This window comes from Alternaria novae-zelandiae (genome assembly GCF_023758075.1).
Source record: "Alternaria novae-zelandiae strain BMP 2774 chromosome Unknown scaffold_6, whole genome shotgun sequence".
In the NCBI taxonomy this organism is placed as follows: Eukaryota; Fungi; Ascomycota; class Dothideomycetes; order Pleosporales; family Pleosporaceae; genus Alternaria; species Alternaria novae-zelandiae.
Window position 1 is genome coordinate 216,239 of NW_026056966.1, and position 12,054 is coordinate 228,292.

The 12,054-nt window shown below is 53.7% G+C and overlaps 2 protein-coding genes across 2 annotated transcripts; one reads left to right on the forward strand and one right to left on the reverse strand.

Annotated features, from left to right (window-relative positions):
* Positions 1–811: 811 nt before the first annotated feature.
* On the forward strand, positions 812–4,990 carry J4E88_003617 (putative NRPS-like protein biosynthetic cluster; the record flags this gene model as incomplete). The annotated part of the gene is made up of 5 exons (XM_049397266.1): positions 812–1,250; positions 1,298–1,592; positions 1,641–2,347; positions 2,407–2,734; positions 3,244–4,990. The coding sequence occupies 5 exons, from the start codon at positions 812–814 to the stop codon at positions 4,988–4,990; spliced, it is 3,516 nt and encodes a 1,171-aa protein (XP_049256654.1).
* Positions 4,991–6,630: 1,640 nt separating this feature from the next.
* J4E88_003618 (uncharacterized protein) lies at positions 6,631–8,486 on the reverse strand (the record flags this gene model as incomplete). Its single annotated transcript, XM_049397267.1, has 4 exons — positions 6,631–6,766; positions 6,815–8,023; positions 8,076–8,413; positions 8,460–8,486. The coding sequence occupies 4 exons, from the start codon at positions 8,484–8,486 to the stop codon at positions 6,631–6,633; spliced, it is 1,710 nt and encodes a 569-aa protein (XP_049256655.1).
* Between the last annotated feature and the right edge of the window lie 3,568 nt (positions 8,487–12,054).

The window sequence follows — 12,054 nt, forward strand, 5'->3', positions numbered from 1 at the left end:
TGCGGCGCACCATCCCATGCCGGACGCCTTACTCGTACTTTCCATCTGATAAAAATTTCTTTTTGATCTGATAAAAATTTGCTCTGCATCAATGCGCCTTTTACGAGGAAGGGCCCACCGATGTCGCAGCTGCTGTACACCAGTAGATGATCCGTTTAATCTTATCAGATCAAGATCGAGCGCCCGACCCCTGTCGGTCTACTACCCCGACAATGGTGGCTTCGCCGCTTGCTGTCATCGGTCCCAACATGCAATGGGAACGAACTACACTCACGGGGGCGATGCGACTTCGAGCGACGATCTTTGCCTGCTGTGAGTAAGGAAAATTCTGCCCATCACTTGACGGTGCCTTGTTAGACTGGCCTGCGGCGTTGCGTCCGGAAGGAGCAGGGCTGAGCGAGAGGCCGGCGATGGCGTGGGTAGTCGATCGAAACATGAGTGATGGCCCACAGACGCGTCGTTTCGAGGGCTCCGGAGACGGACTGTTTGGAGGGCGAGATGGGTTGCCCTGTTTGTGCTCTTAGATCCGAGCCATCGGCGAAGCACCGTCATTGAGCTGTTGTTATCGCTGGGTGCTATGGCCGAAGTTGCTACTTCGAAGGTTCATCGTCGAGTGGTTGATTGCCTTTGGGTGTTGTTGTATACTATTGCTTCTTTATCGTTTTCTTTCTACGCCTTCCATCAGCTTAGTCGCCAACTTATACCCTCCGTTGCGAACTCTTAGTTTTGAGGTAGCATTCGGATCGCTTTCCGCATTCGACCACAGTACTTCGAGACGCTGCCTGCGAGGGAGCGAGATACACACATCGAAATGGGGGAGATATACGACCAATCGCGGAATGACGCCTTACAACGTCTGAACCAAACATTACTTCAAATCGACCCTTACATCCTACCTCCATATCCCAACCTCTCGATTGTCGCAGGACCATTGGACCCACCACTACTTCAACTAACACTCTCGCAACTACTCCAGCGGCAGGTCGAGTGCTATCCAGACAATGAAGCCGTCGTCATACCTTGGACAGGTGTGCGTTGGACGTACAAGAAACTATGGGAAGAATCGAGTTTGCTCGCAAGAGCTCTACTGAAAGAGGGAGTGCGACCGAGGGATAGAATAGGAATCATGAGCGGAAACTGCGAGAAGTACATTGCGCTCTTCTTCGCGTGCGCGAGAGTTGGGGGCATTTGCGTTACGCTCAACAATACGTATACGGCGACGGAGATGGAGTATGCACTGAAGCACACCAGTAAGTTGACTTGACGTATGACATGGAAGAAAGACTGACCATGACAGAATGCAGGGTACTGTTCACAACACCTACGATCGCACGCTTCGACAATGGACCACTGCTGGAGAAGCTCAGTCAAGACGATATCAGCTCCACACTACCGGACCTCAAGACCGTGTGCCTGATACGCGGCCAACACGACAGCTTCATCTCCTACACTTCCCTTATCGAAGAAGCCCAATACATTCCCGAGCATATCCTAGACATCTTCGACGGCATAATTAGTCCTTACGATGTCGCAAACCTTCAGTTCACGAGCGGTAGTACTGGCAACCCGAAAGCTGCCATGTTGACACACCAGTAAGTGTTCCCACCATGTATGAGCTCGCCCTTTACTAACGTATACAGCAATCTCATCAACAACTCCCGCTTCATCGGCGACCGCATGGACCTCACACCGAACGACACCCTCTGCTGCCCCCCACCCCTCTTCCACTGCTTCGGTCTCACCCTCGGCCTCCTCGCTTGCCTCACTCACGGTGCGAAGATTGTCTTCCCGGCAGAACAATTCGATCCAGTCGCTTGCATGCGTGCTATCGACGCGGAGCGGTGCACAGCCCTACACGGTGTACCGGCTATGATGGAATCTATAATGGACGTACCACGGCCGGAAGGCTGGACGAGCGATCTGAGGACAGGCATCGTAGCGGGAAGCCCGGTGCCGAAGTGGTTGATGGAGCGTATGGTCAACGAGCTCAACATGTCGGACTTCACGTCTTCGTATGGGCTCACCGAGGCCAGTCCTACGGTGTTCAACGCACATACGACTGACTCCCTGCATGCGCGGTTGACTACTGTCGGCACGGTGTTACCACATGCGCGCGTCAAGATCGTGGACCATCAGGATCGCGTCGTCCCAATCGGCGTCAGAGGCGAACTCTGCGTCGCTGGATACCAGGTCTGTCGCGGATACTGGGAGAATGCTGAGAAGACGGCTGAGCTCATCGTTCGCGATGAGTATGGCGAGCCATGGCTACACACTGGTGATGAGGCGGTTCTAGATGTGGATGGATACTGCACCATCACCGGTCGGTTCAAGGATATCATCATCCGAGGTACGTGTCTCATTTTCGTCAGCACAACCCTTGAAATCTGCGAACTAATATGATATCAGGCGGCGAAAACATCTACCCTCTCGAAATCGAAGAACGTCTCGTCGCACACCCATCCATCGCCCGCGCCATCGTCGTGGGCGTCTCGCACCCTCGCTACGTCGAAGTGCCCGCTGCCTTCCTCCTACACGAGCCCAACACGGATAAGCCAGACTTGGCTGAGGTGCAGGGCTGGGTGCGGAAGGTGCTGGGCAGGCACAAGGCGCCTGTGCATATCTTCTGGTTGGGAGAGGACTGCGATGCTGAGGTGCCGTTGACGGGTAGCGGTAAGATTAAGAAGTTTGTGCTAAAGGATGTTGCGGAGGGTTTGTTGAAGCCCGCGGAGGGGAGGTAAGCACTGTGTCACGTGCTGACGTGCCGCGGATGAAATTTAGCGTGTTACGGTTTCGCGCAAACATCATTGTTCTTATCGCGACTTCATCATCGTCTTTGCGCAATTGCTTCTCTTCAGCTGTATACACGTTGCCAACTTCCTGAATTATTTTATACCTCTTGCTCAGACTCTTTCCTCCGCTGACAGTCGTGCCTTCCATCCACAACTTGACGCTCCACGGAGTCGCACAATCGACGTCATGTCGTCGTCAAAGCTACACCATTGCCAATGCTTTGTTTTGGCTCACGCGACGCACTGGACCAATGATGCGCAGGCTATTACATGAACCCGTCATGATAATTGACAGTTTAGGCATATACAACACCATGTACCTCCACGTGTTCAGCACACGCGCTCCTTCCACCTGCCGTTAAGACATGTCGCTGTCTGCCCCTCGTCTCCTCAGTACCTCTCTCCTACGAAACACCACACGAGTATCTTCCATACGTCTAGCTTCATATAGTAGACTCGCGCCCCGCCTACAGCATACACCGAAGTACGCTTTCGCCGGACAACGAATGAACATGGCGACCATGAGCGGCGACGCGTCAGTAGCTACGGCCAAGACTTCGAGCCCACAACACTTCATGTACACGAGCGGAGAGACGGATCCCGTCTGGATCCACCACTTGCCGTACAAGAGCATCCCCAAGTTCCCCAAGCTTGACAAGGACCTCGAGACGGACGTCTGCATTGTCGGAGCCGGCATCTCTGGCGTCTCAGTTGCCTATGAGCTCGTCACTCGTGGCCTGAACGTCGTCTTGATCGAAGGCCGAGAGGTGCTTTCAGGTGAAACTGGACGGACCAGCGGTCATCTCGCCAACGACCTAGACGACGGCTACACTGCGATTGCGAAGAAGCACGGGGACAAGGGCGCAAAGGCGGCCGCCGAATCACACACCTGGGCGCTCAACCGCGTCGGCGAGATCTCCAAGCAGCTGGGCATTGAGTGCGAGTACCGCCATCTGCCCGGCTACGACTTCTCGCAATACCCCAAAGACTCAAAGGACCATGCCAGCGACATGAAGACTCTCATCGAGGACGGCGACAAGGCGAAGGCGCTCGGTATACCCACAGAATACAAGGAGGGCTTCAAGCTCAAGGGCTGGGAGGGCAGCATTGATCAAAGCGATGCCGTCATCTACCCTCAGCAGGCGACGTTTCATCCCACCAAGTACGTGGTCGGTGTCCTCGACTTTCTCAAGCAGCAGTCCAACTTCTCATGCTACACCAACACCCGATGCATCGATGTGCAGGAGAAGGGCGTAGAGATCATGGGCATGGGCCACAAGGACGTATATGTCAAAACAGCCGACGGAAACACCATCAAGTGTGCCGATGCTGTCGAGGCTACCTGTGTCCCGCTTCAGAAGCTCTCTGTCATCGCCGAGGAGGAGTACTTCCGCACCTACTGCATTGCTATCCGCGTACCCAAGGGCTCAGTCGAAGACGCCCTGATCTACGATTCGGCCGAAATCTACAAGTACATACGTCTCACCGAATGCGACGAGAAGTATGACTACATGGTCGTGGGTGGAGGTGACCACAAAGTTGGCCAAGCCGATACCGTCGCGCCCCTCAAGGAGCTTGAAGAATGGACACGCGTCCGCTTTCCACAAGCAACCACAATCGATTACAAGTGGAGTGGTCAGGTCTTCGAGCCCGTCGACCACATGGCGTTCATCGGCAAGAACCAAGGAAACAAGCACATCTACATCATCACCGGCGACTCTGGCAATGGACTGACCCACGGCGTCCTCGCCGGAAAGCTCATCGCAGACTCTATCACTGAGCAACCTAACTCCTGGATCTCCGCCTACGACCCCAAGCGCCTAGCTTCCATCGCAAAGTCAGCAACCAGCATGATCAGCCACGACCTCCAGATCAACGCCCAGTACAAGCGCTTCGCTCAGTCTGACATCAAGGACATTGAAGACCTCGTACCTGGCGAGGGCGGTGTTCTCAACACCAACCCCACCAACCCGCTCGCCGTGTACAAGGATGAGGGTGGCCAGGTCCACAAGTTCTCCGCGCTGTGCCCGCATCTGAAGGGTGTGGTGTGCTGGAATACTACAGAGAAGAGTTGGGATTGCCCGGTTCATGGGAGCAGGTTTAGTAAGGATGGTGTGCAGCTTTGTGGGCCCGCGAAGATGGGTCTGGGGCCTGCAAATGAGAGTGGTGAGAAGATGCAGCAGCAGGCTATTAAGGGCTGAGTGGTCGATGCGATTGGTCTCAGGCGGCAAGTACGGTAAAGTCACTTTTATCAATCGAGGAATCTGTTCCAAAGTATCAGCACACTGCTGCGTCTTTTCTGTAAACTGTTATGAACATAAACACAAGTACAGGTCACGCAGAATGCTCTTTGTGTCAAACCTCTGTGGAGCATTTTATGACTTCGGAGAAAGACAGCAAGCCACACCAATTGCCTCGCAAACATGCACCTGCCTCTTACCACCATGACAGAAAATATCACATCCTCTTTCACTGCTCTTTCACTGCTCTTTCACGCTCACCTCCACACAATCTACCACAATCACACACGTCATACCAATAACAACGCGCACCCTCACTTACACACAACATCCTTTATAATCAGATTTCTGTACACGAATCTTACCCACCTGTCCCCGATCACCACCTCCACACTCGCTCGCTCTTGCCGTCCAGTCCAGTCCACTCCTTCCACGCACCCAAAATGGCAACACCCAACCGCAACCGCGGCCGCAGCTTCCAACGCGTCGACCGCGCACAAAGCATACTCTCCGACTCCCAAGCCTCCTTCCACACACCGCGTCCCACGCCCCCACCACCACCCACGCGCAGCGGCCGCGGCGTACGCGCCAACAGCACCGTCAGCGATGCGCCTTCCTTGCTCGAACAAGACACACCGGGAAAGTCCGCGCGGAAAGAAGCAGCAGCCGCAAAATTATCCGCACACTACCACTTTGCGCCCACAGTCCCGAATCCGTTTGCAGGCACGCTGGAGGCGAGTTTGGATGCGATACAAGCCTGGGGGAGAGTTCATAGCAACCTTGGGACAAAAGGACAACATCCGCTCATCGACACTTTACTGAAGCCGGTGGACAGTAAAACAAACTGGCCTGCTCTATTCACCGCGCTTGAAGATAGGCCCGCAGGTCGTTTCCGGTATCTGTGCGAGGAGGTACTTTTCCTGGTCACGCGGACGTTGTTGCCGGAGGGGATTGTGCAGAATAGGGCGCTTATGGCTAGGCTTTATGATAAGAAGAAACAGCTTGCTATGCGGTTGGTGCTGCGGTATGATATGTTAAGGGAGTGGAAGATGGAGCATGGGGCGACGGGTCGCGAGATGCCTGTTGCGGTTGCTTCGGTGCCGCCAACGGGGATACCTGCGCCGGATCCGGTACCCGTGAGTTCCCCCGCCAGGTTTCCGCATAGACGGGCTAGGCTGCCTAATATCATTGCGACGGTGATTGCGGCGCCGGCGGGAGGGTATGGGACGCATGGTGTGATAGCGAGGATGAAGCATCATGTTACGGCTTTGGACGATTATCTCTTGTTGACTGATGAAGAGGTGGCGGGGTTGGGCGGTATCGCGCTGCTGGAGAGGGTGTGGCAGGTTCTACTGCATTGGCAGTGGTTAAGGCAGAATAATGAGGTGCTGGAGGAGATGGAGGTGCATGGGTGGGAGGAGCTGGAGGGCAAGGCGGATGAGTCGGAGTGGATTGCTGATGATGTGAAGAAGAGTGCGGCACCTGGGAGTAAGAGAATGAGGGAGAAGGAAGACGAGTAAGGGTTGAGGATTGCAGGCTGGCAGCTATGACAGAACTAGTGCTGCCTAGGAAGACTCGAGCGTAGAGAGATGCGTCGCGCACTACAAAGCGCCTAGTCGGTGGACGCTGCTGTTCTTGCTCCAGCGACGGAACGTCTTGCCTTTCCACCAAAAGAGAATACCGAACGAGCACCAGAGCGTAACAAGAGCTGCGTTTGTCATAATGGGCGAGATAAATCTACAACAGTTAGCAATGCTCTTACATGATCAGATTTACGCGTCTTACCCAACCTCTTCACTCCACGGTGTGATGAACTTGCCAAACCCGTAGCCCCAAAGATTCTTGTTGACGGTGATGGCGACGAACAATGAGCCTGCAACGGGCTTGTAGGAGTCCACAGCATATGTACTGACGATACCTGGCAGCGCTGCAACCTGGATACCAGCGCATGTGTAGCCAATGACGATGATAGCTTCCCAGGGCCACTTGCGCTCATAGCCTATCGCGACGACGATGTTACCGATAAACATGATGACGACATAAGGTATCATGGCTGGTAACCGCATCTCCGGCTCACGTATACCATTGTTCTTCCTGGTGCTCCTTGCAGACACCCAATCGCTGAGTGGGCCAGCGGTGAAAAGTCCGATGAATGCACCCAGCATGATAGCGAAGTTTGTGAAGCCAACAGTCATGGGCTTCATGTTGTAGGGAGGTAGGGCGAGGACTTGGCTTTGTGTGAGGTTGATGGTGAGGAAGCTGGAGCATGACCAACTGACGACGAAAGCGGCGAATTCGACAATGGGGAAGGCGAATAGTTTCCAGGGAATCCAAAGGTCGAGGAAGATGGAACGGAACGGGTGGGCGTTTGGTTGAAAGATCTTCCACTGCCATTTGCCAGGTTTGCCGCGGCCCAGGAAGGGGTCTCTTTGAGCTGTCTCGGACATCTCTAGGCCGGCCGTGTTTGGCAGGACGGAGTTAGCTGTGTTGATGTGCTGGATTGGATTTGTCTCTTTCTCGCTGTCGGAGTGGTTGATGTCTTCCTGGGTAGTCGCACGTGTCTTCTCTTCTAGGGAACTGGGTTTCTTCTGTCCCAAGTGCTCGGGCAACGCGCGCTTGAACCTTGTTTCGGGGAACATAAAGACCACCATCAAGAATGAGAGGCCGAGGATGCCAGTATTGAGCCACCAGAAGCTGCGCCAGCCGACCGTCTCGGTCATTGATCCAGAGACGATGGGACCGACCATCAGCGAGCCCATGTAGACTACCCAGTAAAGAGTGTTCCACTTTCCACGGTCATGCAAGAAGAAGATGTCGGCGATGATCTCGGGCATGATAGTCTCAGCCGGCCCAGCACCAATTCCATTGAGGATGCAGGCGCCCATGAACGAGTTGTAGGAGTTGGCCTTGGCGCGCCATATCGAGGTACCGAAGTTGATGAGTTGGGATGCGAGATACACCGGGCGACGACCGAACGATGTGCTAATTGGGACCCTAGCATTACCCATTAGTTACGGCGCCTGTATCATAGTCTGACGCCACTCACCAGATAAAATTGCTAAATCCCAGTACCAAGATGCAAACACCAGTGAATTGGACTGCACCCGCCAGATCGGTATTGAAAGCTTCTATCAGTGCCGGAAACATTGGTGCTAGAGCCAATGGACCAAATCCTTGCGTGAACGTGGCCATTGATGCTGAGATGATGCATGCCATCTTCCAACCGGTACTCCAATTGAGAGGATCGTTGGGATCATCGCTGGGTTGTGGAACGAGGACTTGGCGGTGCGCTCCTTTGACGAAATGGTGTGAGCCTACATCTGCCATGACCTCCGTGCCGGGAAGGATCTCTGTGTGGAGCTCGGCTTCGAGCTGCCGGCGTTCCTGCATCTCTTAGCACTGGGCGGCATCAATCGTCTTGACCACTTACATCTTCGTTATAGTCGTGTGCCTCCATCGTGATCAAAGCAACTGATGTGCGAGAGACGATGATTGTGCTCAGACCAAGGATGCAGCGAGGTACTTGTATCGCTTGCTGTGCGAAAAGGCGCACCTCGCGGGCCTATTCTGACTCAATCTGGAATGTCGGTGCTATTGCGATTCGACTTCGAAAACCAGCCGGAGTGCAAGTCAGACGTGGCTTGCCATATAGCGCGTGAAGATGTCGGCAGGATAGCACCGTGAGCACCTCTCGTGATCCGGCAATTGTAGTCGGAGCAGAATCCAGGACAAAAGGTTATCAAAATGTGTAGACAACGGCCGGCCGATCCTCCGCTGAGCGTCTGGCTACTTATCGCCCAGCCTGATTTCCAACAGCCAGGTTCTCCGCATCTTCCACACGTGAAGGACCTGCGTGTCGTCTCATCGTTCATAGCACATCATCTACGGCATATATCAGCGCGCGCTGTCCAGTCATGAGCCTTGAGCACGTATTAGCCTCTGTTTAGCCCCGGTACGTCGACACATACCCATGTTCGCAGCGCTGGAATCTCGACCCAGATTCCGGGATCGAGCGGCAGCGGATGAAGTGGGCGGCAAATGTCTTTGCAGCACGCTCAGCCACGCTGCGCAAGTTCACGCGAGGGTTAAGCTGGCCGCACGGGAATTTGATCGAAAGAGTGATGGTTTGGTGATCGTGAGTGAGGTTTGACGACTTGTGTAACTGCCGAGCCACGCTACTTCGCGCTACGTCACTAGTGCGATGCGGGGAAAATAAGGGGAAGCCGCCACGAGAAGACTAGAACGCCGAGCTTACGACACCAGCATCGACGGTCCAACATCACGACAGGGAGCTCCTGCTGTTCTACTGATAATATCTTCGTTGTGTCTAGCCTATCGCGCAACCTCACTACGCCTCAGGCTTCAGCGGCGCGGGTCGTAAAGAGCATGTTTGTCTCCAGGTATCCCAGTCCTTCTCCCGCCTATCCTTCTAAGTGTTCTGTGCCTCAATCTTCGCATATGAACCGATCGTGTACTTTGGGGTCGTAATTCATGCGGCCTGTAGGCCATGGGAACTCGAAGTTAGCTATCTCGCCGTAGGCAGGCGGACCGAATTCCTTCCACCAGTGGCACGGGCGCTTGCAGAAGCACACGGGAGGACTGCAAGAGATGGTCAGAACACACATCGGCAACAACAGTCTCAATCTTGAGGGAAACAAGACTTACAAAGGTCGCCGCAAGTAATCTGACATGATTGTCAGCCTTTCAGCGGAAAGGTCGTGAAGCGTACCATTGCGCTCATCATGCAGAATTGCCTCCCACTTAGTACGTGTGCTGAGTTTCACATGTCCGGACATAGTTACGGATGGTATCTGTCGAAGGTCCTCCAGCGCCAGTGTGAAGAACCAATCCAGTAGTGTCTTCTGACAGGAGATCAGGTCAGTAGGATGGCTCGGCAACGACCGAACCCAAGGGTCGTGGGAGAAAAATTGATCTTCGTTACCTACCCTCTCTATCCATCGGGGGAGAGAAACCTGGAAATGCAAATGGAGGCGAGCTAGCGTCGGGATCCTCCCAAAGACTCGAATCAAAGCTTGACCTGGCCACTCCACTTGGCGTTGGTCATCATAGCCCAGAAACCTGAAGTAAATGGAGTTTGGAAAACCGAGAGAGATGTGACGGAGCCATTTGCCTTGCAAACTAGGCAACACCTCTATGAGCGTCCAGGGATCCCGAAAATGCGGCACAGTCGATGTCACGGTAAACTTGCGGAACTCAGCTCTTACCTGCTTACAGATGTACTGTATGTTGGTGTTGATCGACGCCCAAGGTCGTTCATTTCCGATGGGATCGAGAGAGTACTGAGAAGTCCGTGCGAATGCCATACAGCGGTTAGTGTACGCTGTATACGTTGCCTGGCCGAAGATTCTCAACGGACTTCTTAACGGGTGTTCATGGTATCCTAGCTTTTTGTGAGGCCATATGTAAAGCCCAAGAAGCTGTCTGTATATCATCGAGCGAAGTTCGAAAGGCAAGTCCAACAACCTAAAAGCGCGGCCATTCGCCTGCCACCAGCACTGTTGGCTGTTGTCAACAGCACGTGGAGGTAGTGTCGCGAGCTTTGCCGTGAGCCAGTTTCCGAATGAAACCCATTGATATGAGAGCCCAATCTCTACGTCGCTCAATAAGGTTGCTACTGGACCGCATGTAAGAACCAATGAGGGTCGTCGGCGTATCTGTAATGCATTTGTCTTGCCAAGTTCCCCAGATGTATGGCGCGCGAAGAAGGTTCCGTCTTGAAGCGACTCCAAGGACATGTCGGCGATCGAGGTCTTCCTCCATACATCGAAGTCGATCTTGCGCAACTCGAGGAGACGGTCCTGTAACATACGGTAGTCAACGAGCTGAGAGTCGTGTCAGCCTGGTATTCGAGTAACGTTCACGTCGCACGTACAAGCCCGGTCTCGTTGCTAAAGCCCTTACATTTGCACCGAACCTCAACCCAATCACGTAGAGGACGCCAGTTACGGCGCCCGCGGACCTGGACACATGCTAGAGGAGATATGTCTGCTATGTCTGACTTGTTCGACAACGATAGATCATAGCGTATCTTGACGCGAGGGGTTCCTGGGCTTGTACCAACGAAGCTATAGTAGCCGGAAGAAACTTGTTGGATCTTTCGCGGAGACACCTTGAGCCCGACCGTTTTCGCGTGGAATGTGGCGCATCCGCGGCGCTTCTCGGCAATGTACTCGTTGATCGTGGCAGAGATCAAGTCCTTGGATTGTCAGTGTTGCCACACAATAACCTTGTATGATACGAACTTACTGCTTCTTCGACCACATTAGAAGCTTCCTGACGACTCGAGTGTTGTGACATTTTGCCGCTGGGTATAGGGGTTGAGTACAAAGCGACTGGTCATAGTTCGGGAAGGAGTGTGATGGACAGAGGTTTTATATACGCAGGCGCAAAAAATTGAGGAGTGTATGGCCCTTAGGCAGCAATCTGCGTGAAGGATTAGGGTCTACCTCTAAGTTAGTGTGTCGAAGCTTACTGGAGACCCAACAAAGGTAAATCTGGGAGCGGAACTGGGAACTTGTAGTCGCTTGTCGGCGAGATGATCGTATGTTTCATAAAGCGCGTTGCGAGATTACGAATTGTCGGCTGCGAGTACGACAGATAGGCAGGACATCTACATCGCATTCGTATTGTCTGAACGTGTTCATTCAAAGACATTGTAGGCTACATAGTAGACGATGGTCAACTTGCGCCAGGGCCAGACTCGGTCCAAAGCTCCGTACCTATCACATGCTGTCATAGGTATCATACCTTCTCAGTACCAGGAAGACTCCACAATCGCACCTTCTCCTTCCTCAGCTAGGAACCCTTTTCCACCACCGGCGGGAATTCGTGGAGCAAAATCGCCAGCTACCCACATCACGGGCGCGAAACTCACCCCATGAAACTTCCTCATGCTGCAGGAGTCGAGTTCGTCAATGAGACACTTCGAATCCTGACAGACATGTCCATATACGCAGTCTGCACGATGGCAATCACCGCCCATCGCGCAAGGGTTCCTCTTTGTC